General features: G+C 46.9%; 1 protein-coding gene across 11 annotated transcripts in view; it reads left to right on the top strand.

Moving 5' to 3' along the window:
• Positions 1 to 25,871, top strand: part of LOC125644432 (ankyrin repeat and fibronectin type-III domain-containing protein 1-like) — a 575,682-nt gene that overhangs the window by 484,205 nt on the left and 65,606 nt on the right. For 8 of the 11 annotated variants that reach the window (XM_048868393.2, XM_075132890.1, XM_048868389.2 and 5 more), the window contains one exon: positions 9,869 to 9,997. The exons of the other annotated variants lie outside the window; for them this stretch is intronic. In XM_048868393.2, coding sequence (XP_048724350.1) covers positions 9,869 to 9,997 — 129 coding nt within the window. The remainder of the gene's footprint in view (positions 1 to 9,868; positions 9,998 to 25,871) is intronic. 11 annotated transcript variants of the gene reach the window in all.

Here is a 25,871-nt window from a genome sequence, read left to right on the forward strand (position 1 = left end):
AAATCCTGGAGGTGTGATTGACGGCACAATATGCTAGCTAAACAGCCTTCTCCGATAGGTAGGAGAGGATTCTTTCCACCACTGCGGTTGATACTTCATCTGATGATTTTCTGTGTGTGCTCCATTGGCTTCTCTGAGGCAAAGAGAAAACAAATCAAAACCTTTGCAGGTGCAGAACTGAAGGAAGGAGCTCTGGAAATTCCAAACCTTGCTTGCCAAGCAGAGTTCTCCTGCTGGAAGGCACGTTAGGCTTCTACTGGCATTTGGTAGCAATCACTGAGGAAAGGTGACATTCAGTAAAGCATTGGGTTTCTCCTTTATAGTGGGTGGATAATGGATGTGGTTCACTTCAGTCCCCTTTCATTGGGTTGGGATTAAATTCAGCCAGGACCCAATTGGTCTGCTGTGTGCTCTAAAGGGCTGTGTCCAGCAGGAAGTTGTAAAGTTACCGCTCATTGTGGGGGATGCTCTGCATGGCCACATTTCCAGCTGGCTCTTGGAGAGGCACTCTCACATTCTGGGGCAGGAACCAGTTGCAGAGACTGAGACTACTGAGCTGGATTACAGCAGCATCAGCACGGTGTTTAGTGTATACGTTATTTCCTGTTGTTAGGTAAATTACCGTAAAGCCCCCTCAGTTGTCTTTCAAATATCACATCTGTGATAGCTCTGCTGCAACCTGGCAGTCAGAGAGAGGGGGACAGTGGCTCTCAAACTGTGTTCTGTGGATCACGGGTGCTGGTTGGAGCTCTTCCCAGAGGTTCATAGGGGGACATGGTTTGAGAAGCAAGGAGTGGCAGGAGGGGGGTGTCCCTAAGTGCTCCATGCAATGGAAAAAGCTGGAGATGGCTCCTGATCCCCATTCTCACCCAGCTCCCATTCCTGCTTTCTGAATGATGTCCTAGTCTGCAAGTGCTGAGGCTGGAGAAGGTCCATTTTAAAACATTGAATAAAACCTCCAGCTATGGCAGTAGGAGTCAGCTGGAATAGCATTGATGTGGGTACTGTGCAACATCCTGGAGAAGGTTAGCCATTATGTTGTACATAATCCTATAGGCCATGCTGATGGGAGCAGTAGGGTGTCATCGGTTTTTCAGAAGCTGATCAGTCCACTGAACAAAAAGCAACTGCCCCTTTTTAGGTCTTTCGTGCACACCTAGATCAACTGTTGTTAAGCTGCTGGAATGACATTCCTGCTGATTTCTTCTGAGACATGCAGCACCTCAGTGTTCCCATCTGTGTATTGGGGGTCTGTAGTGGGGCAGCTGCCCCTCTCCAGTAGGCAGGGCTTAAAAGAAGCAGTGGAGAGGGCTGCAGTTGGGAAAAGAAGTGAGAGTAGCTGAGTGAGTAGCTGACCACAGGTGTGGCCAGCTCAATTAGGGCTCTGGCCCAGGAGCTGAAGGAGTCTCAGTCTAGAGGAGCAAGGTACCTGAAGTAGAGCAGTGCTGGGGAAGGGCAAAGGGAGCTGGGGAGCTCCAGCCTGGTAAACCCCCAGGCTGCAGGCCTTGTTGAAGGCCTTCGAAAGGTACTGGGGCTGCAGAGGGGCAGCCTGTGGATAGGCAAAGGCAGCAGGTCCTACCCCCTTGCCAATGATGAGTGGCCATTGCAGACTGCAGTTTGCCCCAGTGAATGGGGGCTAGATGATGACTGGCAGTAGCCACTGAGACAAGGTGGACTTAGAGGGTTGGGGGTTCTCCTGGGAGGAGAGACCCAGAGAGTGGGGGTACTGTTGGGGCAGAACCCTGAGGTAAAGGGCACTGGGGTCCAGGAAGGACACGGGGGCCTGAGGCAGGAGACACACTGGCCAGCAGGAGGCGCTCTGATTGCTAGATGAGCTAATTCCCAAATGACCCGCAGGAGGTGCTGCACCAGTGAGTCTGCAGTCTGCTACAAGGTCATAATACCAGCAGTACATCACAGGGGGCTTGTTGGGATTAATTCAGTCAGTTTGTGAAGTGCTGTGAGATCCTCGCATGGAAGGTGCTTTGGAAATGAAAATATTAGTGGTGGTGTTTGTTGTTATTACTGTGGTGTTCTCTTCTGCTACATGAGAGGAGGAATAGAGGCCACCCCTTTGCACTGCTAGGTAGGTTGTGACTAGTCACCAAACAGCCATGCTACAAGAAATGTACAAAGTAGCATTTAAGCAGAGGATATCCAGGCATTTACGGATGCTTCAGTGAAACCAGACTATTTACCAATCAGTGTATCAGAGTACTTGGGGTCTTCATTTCAAAGTAATAAAAAAGCAACTAACTCTCACCCACACACATTATAGTTCATGGATTCCGAGGCCCGAAGGGACCACTGTGATCATCTTGTCAGACTTCTTGTAAAAAGGGAGGGAGGCAGGCCAGCCAACCCCCAGGGGCCAGGTGAGAGCCCTTGCCCCACTGCAGTAGAAGAATGGTGATTGGACTTATGGTGGTAACCCAGCCTTTGAAGCAATTGATGCTGAAGCCTTTCTTCCTATTGCTTGCTGCATATCAGTTAATTGCCTTGGGTTATGCATTTCTGGGATACTGCAAACTGCCTGATTTATCTGCATATAGTCATAGTGTAGCAGGTATGATTCATCCCCCTACTGCAGTACAGTTTATATAAACCAGTACTGTATAAATAGCCAGATGATACTGTAACATTCTCCTAGGTTTCTAATTGAAAAAATACCATTGGAACTCTCAGATCCACACAGGAAGCAGGAGTTTGCTTTAATGAGTTGTGGGAAAGATGTTCCTCCAGAACTGCAATTGCCTTATAACTGGAAATGGTTATGCTAATGAAATTTTCAGATGATGCTGAACTAGGAAGGGTCATCAATATCAGTGAGAAAACAGTGATGGCATAGGAAAGATGGACTAGTGGGGAGGGCACTGAACTGGATCTCAAAAGATCAGGGTTCTGGTTCAGGCAAAGACTCCCTGTGTGAATGTGGGCAAGTCATTTAATAGATTCATATGTTTTTAAGGCCTCATAACACAGGCCATAGAATTCCACCTCATTACCCCTGTATTGAGCCCAGTAATTTGTGTTTAGCTAAAGCACATCTTCCAGAAAAGCATCTGGTCATGATTCAAAGACTTCAGGAGATGGAGAATTGACTGTTTCCCTTGATAGTTTGTTATAATGGTTAATCACCCTCACTGTCAAAAATGTGTGCCTTCTTTCCAACTCAAATTATTTGTTTGGCTTTCACTTCCAGCCGCTTGACTTTGCCCTGGGTCTCAGGTCCCCATTTGCAAAGTTGGGTTAGAAGAGACCTAGCTCACAGGGGTGTTGTGAGGATAAAATTCCTTACTGATTGTGAGATGCTGAAGGCTACATAAATATCTAGATAGATCATCCAAAGGGACCTAGGGAGGCATAAACATGATCCAAAAATAATGAAATAAGATTCGACTGGGCGGGAAGTGGTGAATGATGCAGAGTATGGGAAGGAGAAACCTAGAGTGCCATTGTGGTGATGAAAGTGACCTAAGGTTGAGAGTGACAGCAAGTTAGGTGTGTTTGCAATGTCATATGACAGCAAAAAAGGCCTGTGCAATTTGGGGCTTTGGGTGCAAAGGCATCAGGCTGCAGATCAGCAATGTGACTGTGATAAGCTCTGAGGGGATTGGTGGTCAGTTCTGGGCACTAGAAATTGACTAATTGGAGAAGTCCTAGAGGGTGAGAGGAACTGATTGAAGAAAACAATCAGAGGAGTAGCCATGTTAGTCTGGATCTGTAAAAGCGGCAAAGAGTCCTGTGGCACCTTCTAGACTAACAGACGTATTGGAGCATGAGCTTTATTCACCCACGAAAGCTTATGCTCCAAAACTGTTAGTCTAGAAGGTGCCACAGGACTCTTTGCTGATTGAAGAAAGAAGATTTTAAAAGTTATGTATGTTGCAGCTTGGTCTGGTATGGTGACTTTGGGGGAATGTGATAACTGTAGAGTGTAAGCAGCAAGAAGAGAGTGTAATTCTGTGGAGGGGTCACAGAGGGAATTAATTTCATCTCATTATTCCTCGTAAGAACATTTAGGCTGAATAGCATCAAAAAGCTCCAGACAGTGTGGTGTATTGGACTGTAAAATAGTCTCTGGTGGGGAATGGCAGAAGACCTATTGCTTAAGACTGCTTAAAACTAAACAGCAAAAAGCATGAGGAAATATAGTATGAGGAACACTCCTGTGCTGGCAGAGACATGGGCTAGATGATCAGAGGAGTCTTTCCTACCATTATGGTTCTTTGGGCCCAATCCTCCCATTTGATGAGTGTTTCCTGATAGGTGCTGAAAGCCCTCAACTCCTATTGAGTGCAGTGGGAGCTGCAGGTGCTCAGTACCACGCAGATGGCACTCAGCCTCTTGCAGGACTCAGTGCTCTGTCAGTAGAGAGTGTTGAGGATAGCTGGGAGAGGAGGCAAGGGCAGGTAACGCAGGACAGCAGCTCCACCAGTGCAGCATCCACCTTGGACTCCATGCTGCCATGTGGCTAAACAGTACAGGGGGAAATGCAGCACAAGAACCGGGAAGTCAAACGTAGTTACATCCACTTTACGCCAGGCTTGAATTTGGTACAAAATGTCCCATTTCTGAAGGTCATCACTACAGAACCTTTACTTCCATGTTCCCTCTTTCCCTGTCTCAGCTTTGAACACAGAAACGGCCTGAGAGATGAGAGATCACTTTACCAAGCCTCAGCTAATTGAAATATTACTCATTACAATATGAGCTTTGACATGGGATCAAAGGAGAGTGTTTAATGACAGCACTGGTGTTTGTGCAATGCGTTCTATAGACAGACTTAATGAGATGCTTAAATTGTTCCTAATCTAACCCCTTCTCCCACAGTGATTTCTTCAGCATTGAGAAAAATCTGTATTTTTTAAAAGACAAACTCCCATCCCTTACATCAAAGCAAATGACTTTTTTTTTAAATGTAAAGAATGACCCCAGAAGGTCTGACTGACTCTTTCCCAGTGGTGATGTTTACAAAGTCGTCTTCTCCTTCCAAAAACCATCTCCACCCTGTCCCAAGCAACAGCAATTTGTACACTGAAAAATAAATCAATAACCAGAGTTAATGCATTGAAGATGTCTGTGTTTAAAATATGTCTGGAAAAAAGGCTAGCCAGTCATGGTCTGTTCAATTATTGTACAGCAAGAGAGGCAGAGAGCTCACATTTCTGAGAAATACCTTTTTGGGGGGTATGTTGTTCTGTTTAAGTCAGTTGAGAAATGTATTAACTTAAAAAAACATAGATACCCAAACTGGTACAGATGCTATATGGGCAGATTAGAGAGACATGGTGAGGGAAGTGGTATCTTTTCTTGGACCAACTTCTGTTGGTGAGAGAGACGAGCTTTTAAGCCACACCAAGCTCTTTGTCAGAGCTGGGAAAGGTTCTCCGAGCATCACAGCAAAATGCACGGTGCTGTGACATTGGGAGTAGCTTTCCCAGACCTGAAGAAGAGTTCTGTGTAACTTGAAAGCTTCTCTCTCACCAACAGAGGTTGGTCCAATAAAAGATATTGCCTCCCCCACCTTGTCTCTTTAATATCCAGGGACCAGCACAGCTACAGCTACGCTGCATACACATATGAGCAGGTTGGAGTTTGTTTCCTTGCCATGCAGATCTGTGTGGATGGTTCTCATTCAGATGTGTCAGATCACCAGGGCCTCTGTCCATATGGTTTACACCTTTGCAGCCAGACTTATCACCTGCCCTGGTTTTTCCACATTAGTCTTGTGTCCCAGTTTTTCTTTCTCCCCACTCCACCCACCCACACACACACGCACCTGCGCGCACACACAGCACAGAAGAAGGGGGAGAGAGTGAGAACTGTTAAAAGTTTGAAGCTGTTGCAGGACATTGCACATCATTGGTGCAGCATTCTTGTTAAGAGAGAGAAGAATGATTGTTCTTGGAGAAGCAGTGTGGCCTAGCAGATTGGCTACAGGACCGGGAGTCAAGATACGTGGGTTCTACTTTCAGCTTTGCCATTGAGCTTGGGCTAGTCACTTCAGTTCTGTACCCCTGGCTCTTCTTGCTCTGCTTTGTCTGTTTAGATTGTAAGTTCATCAGGGCAGGGACTGTCTCTTGCAATGTGCATACCAGGTGCAGTGGGGCCCTGGTATCACTAAGCACTAATAATGACAGCAGTACATTTTAGGGTTTTAAATGTCAAATGCTGTTGCTTGATGCTCAGTTTACAAGAAGGAAGGGTGGAGGGTTTGGCTGGGGTGCTAGGCACTGCCAGTCCTGCAAGCTGAACTTGGGATCTGAAAGCCAACGTGGGTCTTTTCTGGCTTGTGCTTCGTCAGTGGTCACCAGTAATAAAAGTTCTGCAGGACAAATTCTACCCTGAGCTACACCTATAGAGCCCCAGAATCCTCAGATTCTGTCCTCAGTTTATACCAATGCAGCTCCATGGAAGATAGAGTGGCACAGAGGTAACCAGTGGCTGAATTTATTTAAGAATGACCTTCATGATGTGCAAGCAGAACTAGATTGCAGCAGCTTTTTTATTTTGAGGGGGTCTAACAGAAAGGATAAGCATCAAATCTGAGTCACAAAAGTCAGTGGCGGAGATTCTGCATGTGCAGGTCTGGTGGGTTTGGTGATGCTGTTTGGGGAAAGTCCTGTTTCAGAGCAGACGAGTGTGACAGGCTGGATCACAGAAACCCTCTTGGGGCTGCGAACTGATGTACCAAGACTACTTCTGCCCCTGCTTTCCATACTCTGGGTTAATTAACAAGTAAAAAGTGATTTTATTAAATACAGACAGTAGGATTTAAGTGGTTCCAAGTAGTAACAGACAGAACAAAGTGAATTACCAAGCAAAATAAAACCAAACACACAAGTCTATGCCTAATACAGTAAGAAAACTGAATACAGATAAAACCTCACCCTCAGAGGTGTTCCAGTACGTTTCTTTCACAGACTGCACACCTTCCTAGTCTGGGCACAATCTTTCCCCCTGGCACAGCCCTTGTTCCAGCTCAGGTGGTAGCTAGGGGATTTCTCATGACTACAGCCCACTTGGTTCTGCTCCAGCCCCTTATATGGCTTTGGCACAAGGCGGGAATCCCTTGTCTCTCTGGGTCCCCACCCCCCACTTCTAAATGGAAAAGCACCAGGTTTAAGATGGATTTCAGTACCAGGTGACCTGGTCACATGTCCTGTGAGACCCCCCCCAAGCCTCCATTCCTCCCAGCCTGACTCACAGGAAGGCCTGCCTGCAAACAGAGCCATCCACAGTCAATTGTCCTGGCTGATGGGAACCATCAAGATTCCAAACCACCATTAATGGCCCACACTTTGCATAATTACAATAGGCCCTCAGAGTTATATTTCAAGTTTCAGATACAAGAGTGATACATTTATACAAATAGGATGACCACACTCAGTAGATTATAAGCTTTGTAATGATACCTTACAAGAGACCTTTTGCATGAAGCATATTACAGTTACATTATATTCATACTCATTAGCATATTTTCATAAAATAATATAGAGTGCAACGTCACAATGAGGATTTAAAACAAAACGGAGTAAAACACAGAGGAAATAGCTCAGGCTGGCAGTGGCTACCAGCAGCTGAGGAAGACTTGTGGGACCCCTCTGGGAAGCCTGCTGATGCTGCTTCTGACATGATCACTGCTCTCATTGGGCAAGGTCCACCATCCCATTTCAGCACCTCACTCTGGCTTTCCTGGCTTCTTCCCGCCTGGGCACTGCTTCAGGGAGCAGTGCCATGGAACCATGCAGAGGAGTCCACTCTGAAGAAGTGAACTGCAACTCAGCCTGAGGTAGGGCTGAGGGTTTTCACTCATTCTTGTCTTCTTTTGGATCAAGAGGAGTGTAGGGGCTTGGTGCTGGAGGTTCAGGAGGGCTGTAGCATAGCAGAGGGGATGCAGTTATGTCTCAGGGCTGGAGGTTCCCAGAGTAATGTAATGCATTGCCAGCAGATCGAGGGGAGGTGATTATTCCCCTCTATTTGGCACTGGTAAGGCCACCTCTGGAGTGTTGCGTCCAGTTTTGGGCCCCACACTACAGCAAGGATGTGGATAAATTGGAGAGAGTCCAGCGGAGGACAATGAAAATGATCAGGGGGCTGTGGCACATGACTTACGAGGACAGGCTGAGGGAACTGGGCTTGTTTAGTCTGCAGAAGAGAAGAGTGAGGGGGGATTTGATAGCAGCCTTCAATTACCTGAAGGGGGGTTCCAAAGAGGATGGAGCTCGGCTGTTCTCAGTGGTGGGAGATGACAGAACATGGAGCAATGGTCTCAAGTTGCAGTGGGGGAGGTTTAGGTTGGATATTAGGAAACACTATTTCACTAGGAGGGTGGTGAAGCACCGGAATGGGTTACCTAGGGAGGTGGTGGAATCTCCATCCTTAGAGGTTTCTAAGGCCCAGCTTGACAAAGCCCTGGCTGGGATGATTTAGTTGGGGTTGGTCCTGCTTTGAGCAGGGGATTGGACTAGATGACCTCCTGAGGTCTCTTCCAATCCTAATCTTCTATGATTCTATGATGCAATATAGTAGCAGCAATGCAGGGGTGTCTCAGTGCTGGGGATTCCTGGAGGCTGTAAAGTAGCAGAGGGGACGCAGGGGTCTCGGTGCCAGAGGTTTCTGGGGGCTGTAACAGAGCAGAGGGGGTGCAGGGGTGTCTCGGTGCCAGAGGTTCCTGGGGGCTGTAACGTAGCAGTGGGGACACGGTTTTCTCAGTACTGCAGATTCCTGAGGGCCTGTTTAAGGGCTAGTAACGTAGCAGAGGGGATGCAGGGGTGTCTCAGTGTTGGAGGCTCCTGGGGACTGTAATCTAGCAAAGGGGATGCAGTCACATCTTGGTTATGGATCCTCCGAGGGGCCGTTCTCTAAAATTGCTCAGTGGCTGCCACCCTGGCCTGTTGCTTTCCATCCATGCGGGAAAGAGGTGTGGTCAGTAAAAAGACCTGACATTTGAACTTATGCGCAGACATATGAGTTCTATTTGCTGTTCCAAAATGTCTCCCCAGTGGGTTTATTTCCAGATCAACCCCCAGAATGAAAGCTGCTCAGTGTTTCCAATCCCAGGCTGGGGATGTGCAAGTGCTCTGGGCTTTTTGTGAATGGAAGTGTGGTTGTGACAGAAGTTTCACGTGTGCCATTCCCAGCTGCCTTTGCTTCTCTCCGTGGAGGCTGCTGCGTCTCTGGCTTGTGCTGACCATCTTGCCAAGCAGTGAGACAAGCAGCAGGCGGGGAGCCCAGAGCAGCCAGTTTCCATCCATTTGCTACTGCCTTTCCCATCACAGGAACTCTCCGGATCGACATTGAAGCAAAACATTCACACCTTACAGGGTTGTTTTATTTCTGCTTGAGCAGGAAGCTGCAGCCGATGAGAAGTTAGAACCTCATGTTGTCGGGGTTGCAGATTCGCCATGGCAAGAAGGATTTCTCAGCTGTTGAGCAGCAATTGCTCTGCAGATAGGGGTGCATCTTGCTCACATGCTCTTGTTCTCTGATTTAGCTAACTGCATTCTGCTCCAGACAGGGCTCAGTAACACATTCTCTTTCACTGATTAGGGAAGAAAAGAACAGCTCTTACTCTGTTTGTATCCAGGTGGATAGAATCATGCCTAATGCTACGGAGCCAAGACCTGCTGCTCCATTATATCCATGCAATACTGCTAGCATCAGCAGAGCTGTGCAGATGCAAACAATAGAATTTGTCCGGCTAAATCAATTCTAAAACTGTTGCTGCTTCATACCTACCCCTCTGAGCCTCCTGCTGCTTCACTCCTGCCTCCTATGAGCATCCCTCTGCCTTGCCCTGAACCTGCCTCTGGTCCCTACGGTGCTGCAGCGAAGTTAACACCTCTCCTTTCCCCCTCCCCAGGTCGGAGAGCAGCCTCTCTAAGTTTGCCCATCGCTTGTCAGTTAAGCAGAAGCAGGAGAAGAGGAGGAAAGCTGAGTATGCCTCAGCTGAGCTGCCTGCAATCCGTCCCAGGTCTCTGAGCATTGAATGGTAAGAGCTTCAGGGCAGGGCTGAGAGGAAAGAAGCTTTGGACCCCAGCCCTCAGCTTTCTGCTGAGATCCCCGCAGAGTAGGGAGCTCTTTGGGGTTGTCTGAGCCCCACCACAGTTGCTGTTGTCGGTTAGTGCTGAGTGACGTCGGGGGTGTACAGAAAGGGTACTAGGAGGCTACCCATTCGCACTCCTACTCCCAGCACTGGAAGCTACCCTCTACCAGAGAGAATGGTGAAAGACACTTGCAGTACAGGCCTGGGGTGCAGCCGCTGTCTCCCAGCCTGAGCTGGAGCAGCTCACTGGGGTCTCAGACACTTCCCCAGTGATGTGAGGCAGAGGGGATGCCATGACTGGCCTCTTCCAGCATGTGAGGCAGGGGTGACCCCCTACCTCCTAACAGACCCTTCACAGTGTGAGGCAGAGGGGACCCACCCATCATAGACCCCTCCCAGCATGAGAGGCACAGGGGACCCCCCCACAGGCCACTGTAGTGTGTGACAGAGACCCCCCCCAACAGGCCCCTTTAGCATGTGAAGCAGAGGTTGACCTCAGGGGTTAAGTGGTATAGGACACAGAAAGCTGTTATTCCTTCCCAGGATGGAACACAGAGAATGGTTAGGGTTAAAGGTGCCAAAGGAAGACAGCTCTCTGCCCATGTTGGCGGAGGGGACTCGGGAGGCTAAAAGAAGCTTTGCAAGGTTGGGAGTCAGCACTGGGTTCCTGTTTGCTAGTCCATAAATGTATCTCTGGGGGAGCAGGGAGCATGCTCCAGGAGGTGTGTGGGAGGCAAATGATGAGCGCTAACTATGTGGGATGGATACAGCTTCGGCAAAAACTTTTAATTAAGACGATTATTTGTTCTGAGTGAATAAACAAACTCGCTGCCCGGTGTTATTGCAAAACAAAGGGATCCAGGCTCCAATGCCGAGTCCTTTGGCTCAAGGTAAAGAGAAGCCAGGAGACCAGGCAAAGGAGGTCTTTTGCTTGAACAGCCTCTAGACACCTTTACATTCTCCCTCCTTTAGGAGCTTTGGAGGGGTGGAGCAGGAAGCTGAAGCCACGTGGGACTCCCACGGCTTCCACCCCTTCATTCCACATGCAGGCCCCACCCAGCCTCCCTCACCAGCTGTCAGGGGATCAGTGCAACTGGCACCTTGTCAGCCAGCCACCCACCTAATGTATATAAACTGGAGCAGGCTGCGGTTGTAGGAGGCAGGGTTGTCTGATGGTTAGAGCATGGTGCAAGGTGTCAGGAGATTTGGGATCTATTCCTAGCTCTGCCATGGACTTGCTCTAGGTAAGTGACTTCACTTCACTGTGCCTCATTTCCTCCCCTATAAAATGAGGGTCATGATCCTTGCCTCCCTTTGTAAAGTGCTTTGAGATCGTTGGGTGACGTGCTCTAGCAGTGCAAAATATTCTTATTGTGGTGTTCTGTAGGTGTGACACCCCTCCACCCCTGAGACTCTGCATGCACTGCTCCAGTTTGAGCTAAACTGCCAGCTTTATTCTGAGACTGCTCACCTGTTTGAGATGGAAATAATTTATCCATGGTTTGTGTGTCTTGATGAGATAATCTTGGAGCCTGCTCATAGCTCAATCCTCTCAGCATTAGGGAAGGATTTTTCTCAAAATGGGAATTGTGCCTTTATTATTATTATTATTATTTTATTCTTGATTAGATAAAGAAATCAGAACTTTAAAAAAAATCCTTAGGAATGTCAAGTCTGTTTTTTCCCTGCTTTTGCTGGAGAATTCTGGGCCATTTATTCTAAGCTCTAACTGCTTAATGGAAGGAGTGAGGGTGTTGAATCCTTCAGATAGGCTGCCTTTCTCCAGAATGGTAATTAGGCATCAAAGTTAAATAGGTATGAACAAAACCCACTGAGTTTTAAACAACCTGACTAAAAATCCCTTTCCTTTCCAATTGCTCAGCTTTCACTCTCATAGCTCTTCTGATGTCCTCATTCCATCCTTCAACCACCATGGGATCTTCCAAACTAGACAAGACCTAAATTTCTAATGTGCAACCCAAAAAACAAACAAAAAACCCAGTTCAGCCCTTCTTTTTCCAGCATAAAGAAGCAAAAAAGGCACAAGCCCAATTCCCATCCATCCCCCTTTGCTGGTCACCTTTAACCATTTAATTCTTACCGAGTTTCCATATTATCTCTGGAGTATGTTTCAGCTTCAGCTGTCAGTGCTGGGGGGAGCCAGCTGTCTCATGTTTGTTTGGCAATAATAAATGATAATATTTCACAGAGTTTTGTGAGGCAGCCTGGAAACAAATCCTTAGTGAGGAGTAATCACCTTTAGGTAAAACTTGCCAAACACAACCACTTTGGAGACCAAGGATAGACAATCTGTGGCTCGGAATGACAATTTTTCTAATATTAGGGGGTAGCCATGTTAGTCTGTATCCACAAAAACAACAAGGAGTCTGGTGGCACCTTAAAGACTAACAGATTTATTTGGGCATAAGCTTTCATGGGTAAAAAACCCACTTCTTCAGATGCATCAGAAGAAGTAGGTTTTTTACCCACGAAAGCTTATGCCCAAATAAATCTGCTAGTCTTTAAGGTGCCACTGGACTCCTTGTAATTTTTCTAAGGTTATCCCACCTGTCGGGGGTTCTAATGCCTGAATGTAACCTGGATGTACACTGGAGTGTAACAATCATCCCCCATTCACGTTTGTACCCAGCAGTTTGCAACACCTGTGGCTCACTTACACCTTCCTCCCTGCACAGGTATGCTAAGAGTACTTCCTGTCAACCCACCATAATACACCCATAGAGATCAGGCATAGTCTGACTCCCAGCATTGCCAGAGCAAAGGGGGTGGAGGTAGCCATTGACCTCTGCTGGCAGCACACTGCAGCACGAGGTGGGCCATTTCTAGGCAGGGGAAACCCAGCTCTCGGGGTCAGGCTGGTGATACTGTAGGAAAGCACTAACTTCACTTGTGAAGGTGTAGTTAAGGGCTGCACTTCTTGTTCTTCTCCTAGGCCTCTAGATGAGGTACTATGCCACTCCAAGGCACCCCATCCTCAGGCATCGCAGCTGGGCAATTTGCTTCTTCCTCTTCTTTTGGGAGACCAGATTCACAAGTGTTCAGTCAAGCAGTGTGAATAATGGGGCTTGCAAGTCACTGGGGTGGAGGAAAGAAATGTTTTGGGTCAACCCAAGAAATTTTTCAAAATGTTCGGAAAATCCAAAAATCAAAAAATTGTTTGGGTCAAACAAAATATTTTGTGTCAATTTTGCTCATTTTAAAATAGTTTTGGGTGTGTATTTAATCAAATTAAAGGAAGTTTCAAAACAAAAAGTCATTTTGAACTGAAAAATTGAAACATTTCATTTAGAAAAATGTCAAAACAGAACAGATTTTTTTCAAAATCTTGGGGTGCTTGGGGGTTTTGACTGAAACAATTCAGCAAAACCGGCACGAATCTGCAAAACATTTCGGTGTTGCTGAAACTGCATTTTTTGCCGAAAAAATATTTTGGCCAAAAAATTTCACCTAGCTCTAGTGTTCAGTAGTCAAGTGTACAAAAGAAAGTGGACTAAGACAGCACAACATTCAGGCTTCATTCCTTCCTGCACATATTCTGACTTCTCTCATCAAGAACTTCTTGACAGGTCTCAAAGATACTACCCTATGCATAAGCTTGGAATGATTAGATTTTTATTGGTAAATGTTGATTTCACCTCACACACACAAATTGACAAAAAATATTTCCATCAATAATTGAAATGTACAGAGGCAAAGTAAGGAATATGATACTTGAGAACTTGTTAAGAGTTTGATTTAAGGACATTGACTTTGTATGTTTTGACATGATGTTGACATTTTATGTTTTAATTATTATAAAGTTTTAACTTTTTGAATCTCAACCTCTGCTATCATTAAATAATTGTCTGATCCCCCCCACCCCTCCCAATTTCCCACAACTGAAAATTTAAATAAATAAAAATAGAGGAAAATGCTTAAAACCCACAATTTTGTGCAACTGTAAAAATTTAAATTGAGAATAGAAAAAATGCTTAAAAATAAACATTGATATTATCTGTCAAAATTATAACCTAAAAATTGAATTCTGCCAAGCCTATATATACATAAGCATACTGTAACAGTCAGAGCCATAACTGAGCCCCTAAGCATCTTAATGTCTTCATGGGATATTGTTTGGATCTTCTACTTACCCCTTCCGCTGTTGTTCTGGTTCAGTAGGAAATCCAGGAGCTGCAGTAGGCATATTGTTCCAGTATGAGAATTTAATTTACTTTCAAACATACATGGCCAAGTTTTCAAAGCCGCAGCGTGCCTGTGCGGACACCCACATGCACACTGTTCAGCACTAACATGCACTGGCAGATAATAGCATTTTAAACCCATCACCTAAGCATTGGGGTTGGTGCTGGAAAAGGGTGTGTGCAGGTGCTCACATCCACAATATTGTGGACGGACGCACATCTGCAAGCTGAGTGGATTGCCATTCGAAAATGTGGACCACATGTGGAGGTAACACTTTGTACGCTAAAGCCAGGCCCTGCAAAGGGGACATTTACTTGCTTGGCTTTGTAATGTCATCATTCCATTAGCTCCCCCAGACAATGGGGTTTTGGTTGGACCTGGAGGTCTGCAGTTGTCTTTGCAGGACTGGAACCCATGTTGTCAGTGCTTGGACATGTACATTTACATTCCTCAGTTTTATGTAAAAGTACCTAATGTGTACTTGTAAATCAAACTTGCAGGCTCTTTTTGGTGTGTGTGTGTGTGTCCGTGTCCGTGTCCTAGCAAGTGGGGTCCAAGACCAGGCCTCTTATTTGTTCTGGTAACATAAATAATAATACGTATATTGGTACATATCCAATTCATTGATTACCTCTCACAGCACTCTGTCAGGTGTGTAAGTGTTCCTCATTCTTTAGATGCGGAAAATGAGGCACCAGGAGCCTGAAGCTAAAATTTTCAAATTTTGAGGCCCACTGATTTGAAGTGCCCATTTAGGGCTGGATTTTCCGAGTTACTGAACACCCACAATAGGAGCCGCAGTTATTTAGCTCCTCTGAAAATCAGGCCCTAAATGTCAGAAGCTGAGCACCCAAAAGAGTAGGCACCCAAATGCTGCTTTTCAAAGGAATTTAGGTTTCCAAAACTCAATGATTTCAACAGGAGCTAGGCACCTAGATGCTTTGGAAAATCCCATTAGGTGCCTAAATACCTTTAAATATCTGCCCCTCAGTGATTAGCCCCCAAGATCACACAGGCAGTCAGCGTCTGAGGAGAGTCTAGAACCCAGCTTGCTTGGCTCCCCTTGCCCTGTGTCCATGAGATGCAAAACATCAATGGTCCCTGTTGGTCCTGTGGCACAGTACACGCTTTATTTAAGCAGCACATATTTATGTACTCTAAAAAGCAAGTGAAACAAGATTTTGCTCCTGAGTTTAGCTGTAACTACACGATGCCTGCTATGTTCTACTTGGTAAGAAAAAGGGTGGGGGGAGTGAAGTATTGAGAAAACACTTATTTCATTCATATGTTATTTACTAATATAAGTACTTCATTATTAGACTTTTTTAGGCTATTTTTTTAAGCTGGTCCCACAAAGTCCCTTCTGTTAGGGATCTATGAATATGCCATACTGCCTCAGACCATTGGTCCTTCTCGTCTGGGATCGTGCTCATGGCAAATCCCAATCCTTAATGCTTCAGAGGCCAGGCTGGTTGTGGGGCAGTCTGATGTACAGCGGGAGGGGAAATGCAGAGAGTGGAATATCCACATAGTGGCTTTTGTAGGATATATGAAGAAGGCCTGAACAGTGTTTTTATTTTTAAAATTATTCTTTCCCTGCTTATTTCTTATATTAGAAATTCAGGTCTGTTGTGTTGAAAGATTGTATGGGCAGGTGGAGAAATTATAAGATTGTGGTATCACAGGTTCCAAGAGAAATCAAGCTAGGAAATTGAGAGAGGAAGGGATTTTCAGTGACACTGTTTATAACGTATTGATTTCTGTTTGTTTGTAATACCTGTTTAACTTCAGTGACCAAGCAACACATGGGAGAAAAGGTCTCGTTGTTAAAGATTCAGCACCTTCTCCTACTCAAGTAAGGACTGAGAAAATAAACATCCCATCTTTAACACCTTCATTGAGTCCTCTAGCAAACCGGAGATGACAAAATTTGACATTCTTGGTATTTCTAAGGTTAAAAAAAAACAAGCAGAAATCTTCCCACAAACCAATTTTATCCCTTTGCCACAGATCACCTTTAACTTTTTGCATACTTAGAAATGATCAGTTATTTCTCTATTTTACATCATCTCTTAAGCAGCTTTTAATCCATAATAAAGTCTGTGTTCAGCTTGTCCCTTTAACACCCTCTTGCAAGGGACTTCATCAGAAATTCTAGTGCCTTTGTCTCAGATTCCATCTCCTTCGATGCTTCTTTTTTTCATGCTCCGGGCTTGTATCTTTCAGTTCCATTTGATTTGGTTCATCTTTCATTAATTCACTCTCTCCTTTTCTGTTTTTTCTTTCTTTAACCTCGGGTTCTTTCTGCTTCTCTTCCCTCTCTACTTTTCCTTTCCTGCCCCTTTACCTCTGGTTGTTTTGCATATCTCCCCAATTTGTTTCTTTCCCTTCGTTTATGTTCTTTTTTTCTAATCACTCCCCCCTTCTCTGCACTTCTTTCTCACGTTTTTCACATTGGGGAGCCTCACTGTAATGTATCATGAGACTAACTTATTCTAAGCTATTTTAGTAAAAATACTGTACATTCCACACTTTCCCATGTATCTCTGCTCTGCATTTTGGCAGTCCATTGCAAGCAGTTAAAGGATCACTGATGAGAGGATGTTTGGGTTCAGTTCCTGGCTGTGCATTGGTAAATCACTTAATCTCTGTTCCTCAGTTCCCCCTATTTGTAAAATGAGGCTAATAAGGAAACCTAGACGTTGAAGCTTATTGAGGGTTGGATTGTGCCTGCCCCTGTATGGCTGGGGAAAAGAGGCAAGAAGGTTTCCCCTTTATGCCCCTACACAGAGACCAGGTAGACGTGCTGATCATGCATTCCCCTGAGCACAAGGACTGTGCAGGATTAGCATCCACAAAAGCACTAGCCTCTGGCAAGTATAGCTGACCCTGAACATTGTAGTGTGGGTAGGCCCTAAAAAGGGTGCTCCCTCTGCAGTAGAGCCCTTAGAGATACCGTACCTTCTTTTGGCAAGGTGCGTCCCGGCGCTCCAGGTTGGGGCAGTGTGTCTCTGCAGTACCAGCCCCTTTCCAGGCACCACAGAGGAGCCAGGTGTCATTGCATTATTATTGGCAGATTGCTCAAGCCCACATTTTAGGTCTGGTTAAAAAGCAAAACGCTTTTAATGGAAATGTTTTTATGATGCAGTTTCAAATTTTGTAATGCTGTAGACTTTCTCTTTGGGTTTAAGTATTCCCTTGCGGTATGTGACCTCCACAATTGCAGATTTGGGCTGAGGCATGAGAACCAGAATGTGAAAATGATTCGCACTTAACATGGAAGTGACCAGTGTGTTTTCATTGTCATATCCTAGTACTCCTGATTTACATGAGGTTAAGTGAGATGAGATTTAGGCCTGTTTAATTTTCAAGCTCCTAAGAAGACCTTAGCCAAAGAGAGGAAAAAATAACTAGAGTGTGGGGGGAAAAGAACAGCCCTTGATAATTAAAGAGGGGGTGGGGGACATATGTGTGGGTCTGGGGTATGTGCAGGTGCTTTGGTCAAACCTGTGACTAGTGAGAGTGTTCCTGTCACATGAGATTTTCAAAGCAGGCTTAGAGCTGAGGATGCCCAAAGCCCACTAAATTAATGGGAATGGAGTGTCCAGTTCCCGTAGGCGGCTTTGCAAATCTCAGCCACTATTCCTAAACCACATAGGCCTTCCCCAGAATCTCATGCAGTGCTCTGAATGGGGCAGGCACAGTGTTGAAACAAACCTGGAGGCACTTTGTCTCGACTGGGAGCGCTTTAAGCCACCACACAGGAACAATGGCCAAGCTATGGGGTCATTTGTTCTGGTATTTCAGCAGCTTCTCATGATTTATGGGATGTTTTGTTCTGCTGCTTGTCTTAGCTCCCCCCCCCCCCCACCCTCCCTGTCTCTCTCCCTTCTCCATTTCAACTTTTCCTCCCCCCACTCCCAATTCCCCTAATAACTTCGGAGTCTCTCTGCCTTATGAAGTAATGGTATCTGTGACTTATTGAATTAGCTGTATGGAATTGGACTTTGACACTGCACTTGCGGTCTGCTCCAGTGTGCGATGCTGCTTTGTGAAACTCAGGATTGCCAAATGCTAACACACAGTAGGACCTGAGCCTGAGCTCTTCGTTCCGGCTACACTCCCACTGGCTTTTCCGACAGAGTTTTGCTTTAATAAGTGATTCAGGATCAGGCCCCTGGAAACTAGGTTTGTGTTAAACGAATGTGGGAAAGAAGAACTGCAGTCCAGAAACTAGGGAGGCTCCTGTGTAAGTGCTGAACTCCCTCCTCCTCCTCTCACCACTCACTGAAAGGGGGGGCTTTATGTTAAGGAGGGGGGTTAGCTGTTTACCTACTGGAACACCATTTTCCATACCAAGATCACCTTGGAATCTTCTCCCATCTAGCCAGGATCCCCTTCCATCTAGCTGCAAACCTCTTGACCCCTGTTCTCAACCCCCAGGTTGAGAACCTCTGGGGCTAAGCTCCTGAAGTAGGAGCCAGATGATTTGGTTTCAGCTGTGCCCCAGACTCCCTCTGTTACCTTGGGCAAATCACTTAGACCCAGATTCACAAAGGAATTTAGGCTCCTAACTTCCGCTGATTTCAATGGAAGTTAGGAACCGAAATACCTTTGACAACCTGGGCCTTAAGCGCTGAGCCTCAATCTCCCCTCTGTAAAGTGGGGATAGCACTTCCCTGCCTTCCTGATGTTATGAGGATAAATTAATTAATGACTGTGAGGTGCTCACATCCTGTGGTGAGGTGGCCCATAAAGGTACCCAGAGAAAAGCAAGCTTTGTCATTAGTAAATAATTTACAGTGAATAATTTATTTGACAAAAATCATCTTTTATCCTTGTAGTGGGGTGGTCACCTGCTCTGGCCCTGAAAGGCGAGAGGAGCTCCCGCCTGGCAACTCCCCAGGCTGCAGGCCTTGTCAAAGGCCAAACCAGGTACTGGGGTTGCAGAGGCTGCAGCCCAGGGGTTAGGCAAAGGCAGCAGGTCCAAACCCCCCTTTACCAATGATGAATGGCTTATACACTGCAGTCTGCCCCAGCGAGCGGGGGCTAGATGGTGACTGGCAGTAGCCATAGACTGAGGCGAGGTGGGGATAGAGGGTTGGGGGTTCCCTGGGGAGGGGAGACCCAGAGCTGTGGGGTTACTGCAGGGGGTAGAACTCTGCTGTAGAGGTACACCAGGGTCTGGGAGGGACACGGGGGTCAGTGGCAGGTGAGACACCGGCATGCAGAGGGCGCTCTGGGGCAGCAGAGCTAATTCCCAGGACTACCGACAAGAGGCGTGGCGCCGGTGAGTCCCGCCTTGCTACAATCCTGTTTGCAAAGTTCTCTGCAAACAGTATGAGAGTCTCAAAGGTAATTGCTGTTTGAAATAATGCAGCACATAATCCATGGCCTGCAAATCCATAGTTTGCACCATGTTGGTTCTGTAAGTCCTGTTTCCAGCAAAGAGTTACGCATTAGAGCTGAAAATCCCCCCCCCTCTTTTTTTTTTCAGCGTAGAACTTTAGCCCTCACAGAAACAGGGTCATTAATGCCATTGAATCAAAATGCACTCTGGGGTTCAAACCAGCATTTCTCCCCCCCTCTGTTTGCTCCAGTCATTTGCATGGGCAGGGGCAAAACAGGAGAATCTTGACGTGATTTGGGAGATGCTTTTCTAAACTCATCTTGTATTTTAAGCCCAGCAAGTGAAATTAGGCCCTGTGCTGTGGACCATCACACAAGGCCAACACACTACAAGCCTCACTTAAGGATTAAGTACCACCTAGTGTGTGGTCCCGTAGTTGGGGGGAGGAGGGGATTTCTCTCAGGGTGATTAAAGCAGCAGTGTGCAAGATAGAAGCTGGTGCTGAAAGCTTGTGAGAAAGTGGGTAGAGAAGTGAGCAAGCACCCATTTCTGCAATGAACTGGGAAGCCTTATGCAACAGCAGATAGCACCCTTCAGTGATGTGATGGAGCCACTTATAGTGTTCTCTTTGTACTGCCAGATGGTTGCTGCTTAATCTTAATATTCTGATGTTAGAAACCAGGAGGCTTCATGATAAATAGACCATGGCAACAAGAGCCTGCTCCAAAGCCCATCGGAAGCAATGGAGAGACTCACTTGATTCAGGCCCTACCTGTGTAGTAAATGACGTCCTCCACTGTTTGCAGCCGTGCCAAATAACAGGCAGTGGCTTTTGAAAACTTCAGTTGTGAGGTCAAAGCTTGTGAGAAGCACAAATACTGGAGTAATTTCGACCAAAGTGCAACCTTTAAACTGGGGCTAAATGGACGTTCACCAGATTCACAACATTTAGTTTAGAAATGTCCACCACTTCTCCCTCAAGGAATAAGGGCAGCTGGGGGAGCCAGTGTTTATCTGGGGCCTGGTCTACACTGGGGGAGCAGGGGATCGATCTACATGAATAACGTAGCTGAAGTCGACGTACTCACCGCGGTGTCTTCACTGTGGTGAGTCGGCTGCTGTCGCTCCCCCCTCGACGCTGCCTGCACCTCTCATGGCCCTGGAGTGCAAGAGTCCAGGAGAGAGCGCTCGGGGGTCGATTTATCATGTCTAGACTAGACACGATAAATCAACCCCCGCTGGATCAATTGCTGCCGGCCGATTTGGCAGGTAGTATAGACCTACCCTAGGACCTACACAAACCAATGTTTACTTCTGCTGTTACTGTTGATTCGGCAGCCCCAGCTAGGCCCTAGTCCTGCAAACCACTCTGTGCAGAAGCATCCCATCCATTGTGGCTTTGCACAGATACACCTTGTAAGGCCCACTCACACAGAACAGTTTGCGGGACGGGGTCTCAGCACTGTCACTGGAGCTATGCTGGCATCGTCAGTCATGCTGGGGCACCAACGAAGAAGGAATCAAGTAAAAGGCAGGTTTCTTTTCCGATCATGGGGAAAATCAAATTATTGTTATTTGTATTCCAGTAGCTCCTAAATGTGCCATTTGAGATCAGGGCCCCATTTTGCTCAGCACTGCACAGAAACCTTGCCCTGAAGAGCTCACAGGCCAGACAAAGGGTGGGAGATGGGAAGCATTATCTCCGTATTTCAGACGGAGAGCCAAGAGTACATCTACACAGTGCATAGTTAGTCCGAGTGATTGGCACCTGGATCTGGGCACGCAGGTTAGCCTAGCCTGGCTGCAACATCCCTTACCTGTGTTACTGTGTCCTCACTGTTTCTGTGCTTGCCTGTATGTGTTCATGGGCATATGCCATGGTTCTTTGTGCTGAGATGCTCTAGGATTCTTTTCCTGTCACCTGTGCCAATTGTGGGAGAACTTGTCTGTCCCTTTGGGGAAGTTGTGTGAAGAGCATAGGAGGATCTCAGCACTCAGTGATCTTGCCTGCAAAGTGGGCAGGTTTCAGCTGAGCAAAAGCACAGCTGCTGCCGTAACTCATACCCCCAGCCATGCTAGCAAGCATAGGTCCCAAGTGCTGGCAAGCACATGCTTGAGGGATTGGTGAGTGGATGGTCAGGGGCTAAGCAAAAACACATGTAGGAGCAGGGGCTAAGACTACAGTTTAGGCACACCCTAAGAAGTCAGTGTAAAAACTGAAGCATGTGTTCCACCGGGACTAATGGGCCTGATTTTCCTCTCCCTCACACCAGAGAAGGTCAGGAGCAGCCCCATTGAACCCAGAGCGAAATGTGGCCTGTGGTTAAAGCACCAGACTGGGACTTAGGAGATGTACAGATGGAAAAAGACAAGGGGCTTGCCTGTTCGCTTTGGTTTTGTCTGGATGGTTGGTTTTCCATTTCAGCATCAGGTTTCTCTTCACCACGGCCCTGATCCTGCACCTGCCACTCCTGTCCGAGCCAACGGAAGTGGAGGATATTCAGCATCTTACAGAATTGAGGCCCAATCCATGTGCCCATTCTCCTCTCCTTTCCTCACCCCTTGGTTCCAGTGTTTCTGTAGTGCTTCATGCCTTCCTTGATACAATGTTAAAATGCTAGGGCAGCTGGAGGGTGGGGAGGGGATGGGACAACACATATTTGGTATTTGCAACAGAGCATGTCACTAGAGTGTTTAATCCCCACGTGACTGCGATGTTCAACCTTGCTCTTCCCACTCCACTTTTCATATACACCTCCAGCGGCCAACTACCTCCTTATCTTTTTCCTTCCCTGGCTCCCATATTCCGCTTCCCTTTGCACATAGTGCCTGTGCAGAACAGACGAGAGGTGCAGTGGGAGTGAGATATTTTGTGCCACTGCACTGCAGGGGAAGCTGTCTGGGCCATGGGGCTTGCAGCTGATGGGTCATTTCTGGTTAGCAAGTGGTCAAACCACCCATCTTTTTTTTGTCTTTTGTACAAAGGGCATTTTGCAGAGAACTCAGCCTTAAAGCAGTGAATGTTGCCTTGCCCCCATGGGACTCCTGGAATGCTAGGCAAACCCTGCCCTCAGTCACACCCAGTGCACAGTCCTCAACACCAGTGGGGTTTAATGGGTATAAAGGAGGGCAGAATATGGCTGACCATCTCCTTCCTGCAGCAGGACCATCTCCTTCCCACTTGAAGGGTGACCTAAGCATCCGGAACCTTCATCCTCACTAGGGAATGTAGGTGTTTCCAGGGTCAGTCCTGGCATCTGAAGCTCTTGTATAGCGCTCTGGGTAAGGTTCACCACATGGACCAGCACAGCAACTCTGCACCACCCATGCTGCAATTCTGCCTACCTGCTGCACAAGGGTGAACTTCCCCTTCCCTGCTTTAACGGGGTCTGCTACTAACTGCTCAGCAGCACCTCCTCGTGGCTCATCTGGGAATTAGCTCACTACTCTCTGCGTCCCATCCTGTGGTCACTTAGCCCATTGCCTCAGTCACTCCCTCCACAGCCCCTCTCTCACTAGTGAGGAGCTGCAGTCCTCTCCTTTTTGGCTTAGCCCTCCGTCCAAATCACACTCATCCTCCCATTCCGGGGTCTCACCAGTCTCTTTCCACAAAGTCTCATGCAGTCTCCATATCCACTGGGCTGACTGTGCCACTCCTGCAGTGGCTGGTAGGGGAACCAGGCCCACCCTCAACTCCGGATTCCAGTCCAGGGACCCTCAAACCAGCAGTTGAGGTCTATGCTCTCTTGGACTTCACTGCTCCTTCCCTGGACAGCTTCCTACACTGCCTTTGTCAGGCTCCTACTCTCCCCCTTGTATCAGGGAGTGTGACTGCAGGCTTACGTTCCTGCAGGCCCCCCAACCTCAACTCCTAGGCTATGTTCCTGCCCAGCAAGAGCAGCATATGGCTAATTGGCCTCTCTTGTCACCTTAACCCCTTCAGTGCTGGGGTGTGGAGAGAACACCCCATCACACCTTTGCAGAGACCAAAGTGCTGTGAAAGTTTCACCAGATTCCCAGGACCAGCATGACTGCCCCAGTGTAGGGGAAGTCTTGGGAACACTTGCATCCTGATGGGCTCAGTTCAAAGAGCAGCAGAGCTAGTGCAGATGGGAAGTAGGTGGAGCAACTGCACACCTGTCTCCATCCCATGATGCTCTGTGTGCTCTCCCTTGCTCAGCTGGCAGGCCAGGGAGCACTTGTGCAGCAAGTCCCCATGGCCAGTAGTCCTCATGGACAGTCATCTCCTGGAGCTGCCCAGACAGTTCTAGTTTAGGAGAAAGCACTCATTGGGGAAATATTTTTAGCATAAAGTTTTTATTTACAAAATATAGAACATTTTATAACATCAGTGCAGTATTTTAAACAACTTCTCTCTGGTTCTTCTTTTCTTTAGAATTCAATAAAACAATGTTCAGCCGTAAGACTCCGTTGCTGTCTAGTGAGGGTGTCAATGCCTCCAATTTCAAGCCTCACCCTTCTATCAAGGGCCTAAGAGTGCTAGAGCTGGACCCAACCCCAAATCAAAGCTGGGAATCTGTCTTCTGATCCACTCAGACCCTTCAGCTGCCATTCATTACCAGAGAATCTGAGCACCCTGGCCTTCGAAATAGCTTGGATGTAGAGTTGCAGGAATTGCCATTCTCGGTAACAGGGAACCCCCTGTGAGCAAACCCTGCTATTGAGCAAAAAGAAAAGGAGTACTTGTGGCACCTTAGAGACTAACCAGTTTATTTGAGCATAAGCTTTCGTGAGCTACAGCTCACTTCATCGGATGCATACTGTGGAAGATACAGAAGATGTTTTTATACATACAAACCATGAAAAAATGGGTGTTTATCACTACAAAGGGTTTTCTCTCCCCCCACCCCATTCTCCTGCTGGTAATAGCTTATCTAAAGTGATCACTCTCCTTACAATGTGTATGATAATCAAGGTGGGCCATTTCCAGCATAAATCCAGGGTTTAACAAGAAGGTCTGAGGAAGGGCGGGGGGGGGGGGGGGTAGGAAAAAACAAGGGGAAATAGGTTACCTTGCATAATGACTTAGCCACTCCCAGTCTCTGTTCAAGCCTAAGTTAATTGTATCCAATTTGCAAATGAATTCCAATTCAGCAGTCTCTCGCTGGAGTCTGGTTTTGAAGTTTTTCTGTTGTAATATCGCAACTTTCATGTCTGTAATCGCGTGACCAGAGAAATTGAAGTGTTCTCCGACTGGTTTATGAATGTTATAATTCTTGACATCTGATTTGTGTCCATTTATTCTTTTACGTAGAGACTGACCAGTTTGACCAATGTACATGGCAGAGGGGCATTGCTGGCACATGATGGCATATATCACATTGGTAGATGTGCAGGTGAACAAGCCTCTGATAGTGTGGCTGATGTTATTAGGCCCTGTGATGGTGTCCTGCTATTGAGGTACAGGCTGGTCCTGAACTCACATCAGTCATTCCAGACCACTGAAGTTCCTACATTTTTCATCTAGAATTTATTCTTAAACCTTGTAAATCTGGGATCAGACACCAGAGTCGTTAGTAAACATTGCTGTTGATTTTACAAAAAGCACCAGGGTTAGGGTTTCTGGTGACTCCCTGTGTGTGTTGTGCCCTGTACCGCTTACACTTCTGGAGTTGACGCTGCCCGGGGAGCAGAGACTGAAAAATGTCTCCTCTTCCCCCAAACTGTTGTTCTGTCCACTGGCATCTTTCCCACAACAGAACCCTCTCTTCTGTGTGTTGCGTGCTGAGAAGAGGAGGCATCTCAAACTGCCTGGTTCTAGCCAGCGGCAGTGAGAAAAGAGGGAACTGAAATAGAATGCCCAAGTGTCTCTGTTGTTTGCTGCAGGTCTGTGGAGTTTCAAGCAATTGGATTTTTAAAACAAATTGTGAGCTTATTTGGGTTTTAAATGTCACTGTAACAGCAGCCACTGGAGCCAGAGGATTCCTACACCTGCCATGTGACAGGGGGAATTAACCATTCATAAGTCTGGTCCATGTTAGGTGACTGTTGCCAATGTAAGGGGACTGTTGCCCCCTTAGCAACATTCAGTGGGGGTGTTTTGGTTGGCTAGCTCCCAGTACTAAAAGGGGAAGGGTCTATAGGAAACCAGGACCCTGAGACTGACAGTCGCCAGGAACAATGGGGAGAGGCCAGTGCTCCAGGTCAGCCTGAATGACAGGGTGGGCAGGCTAATCAGAGAGTCAGGAGGCCAGGGAGGACCCATTCTCCGGGTGAGATGGATTTGCCTGGGTCAGACAGAGTGGG

Source organism: Caretta caretta, chromosome 10 (genome assembly GCF_965140235.1).
Source record: "Caretta caretta isolate rCarCar2 chromosome 10, rCarCar1.hap1, whole genome shotgun sequence".
Lineage (NCBI taxonomy): Eukaryota > Metazoa > Chordata > Testudines > Cheloniidae > Caretta > Caretta caretta.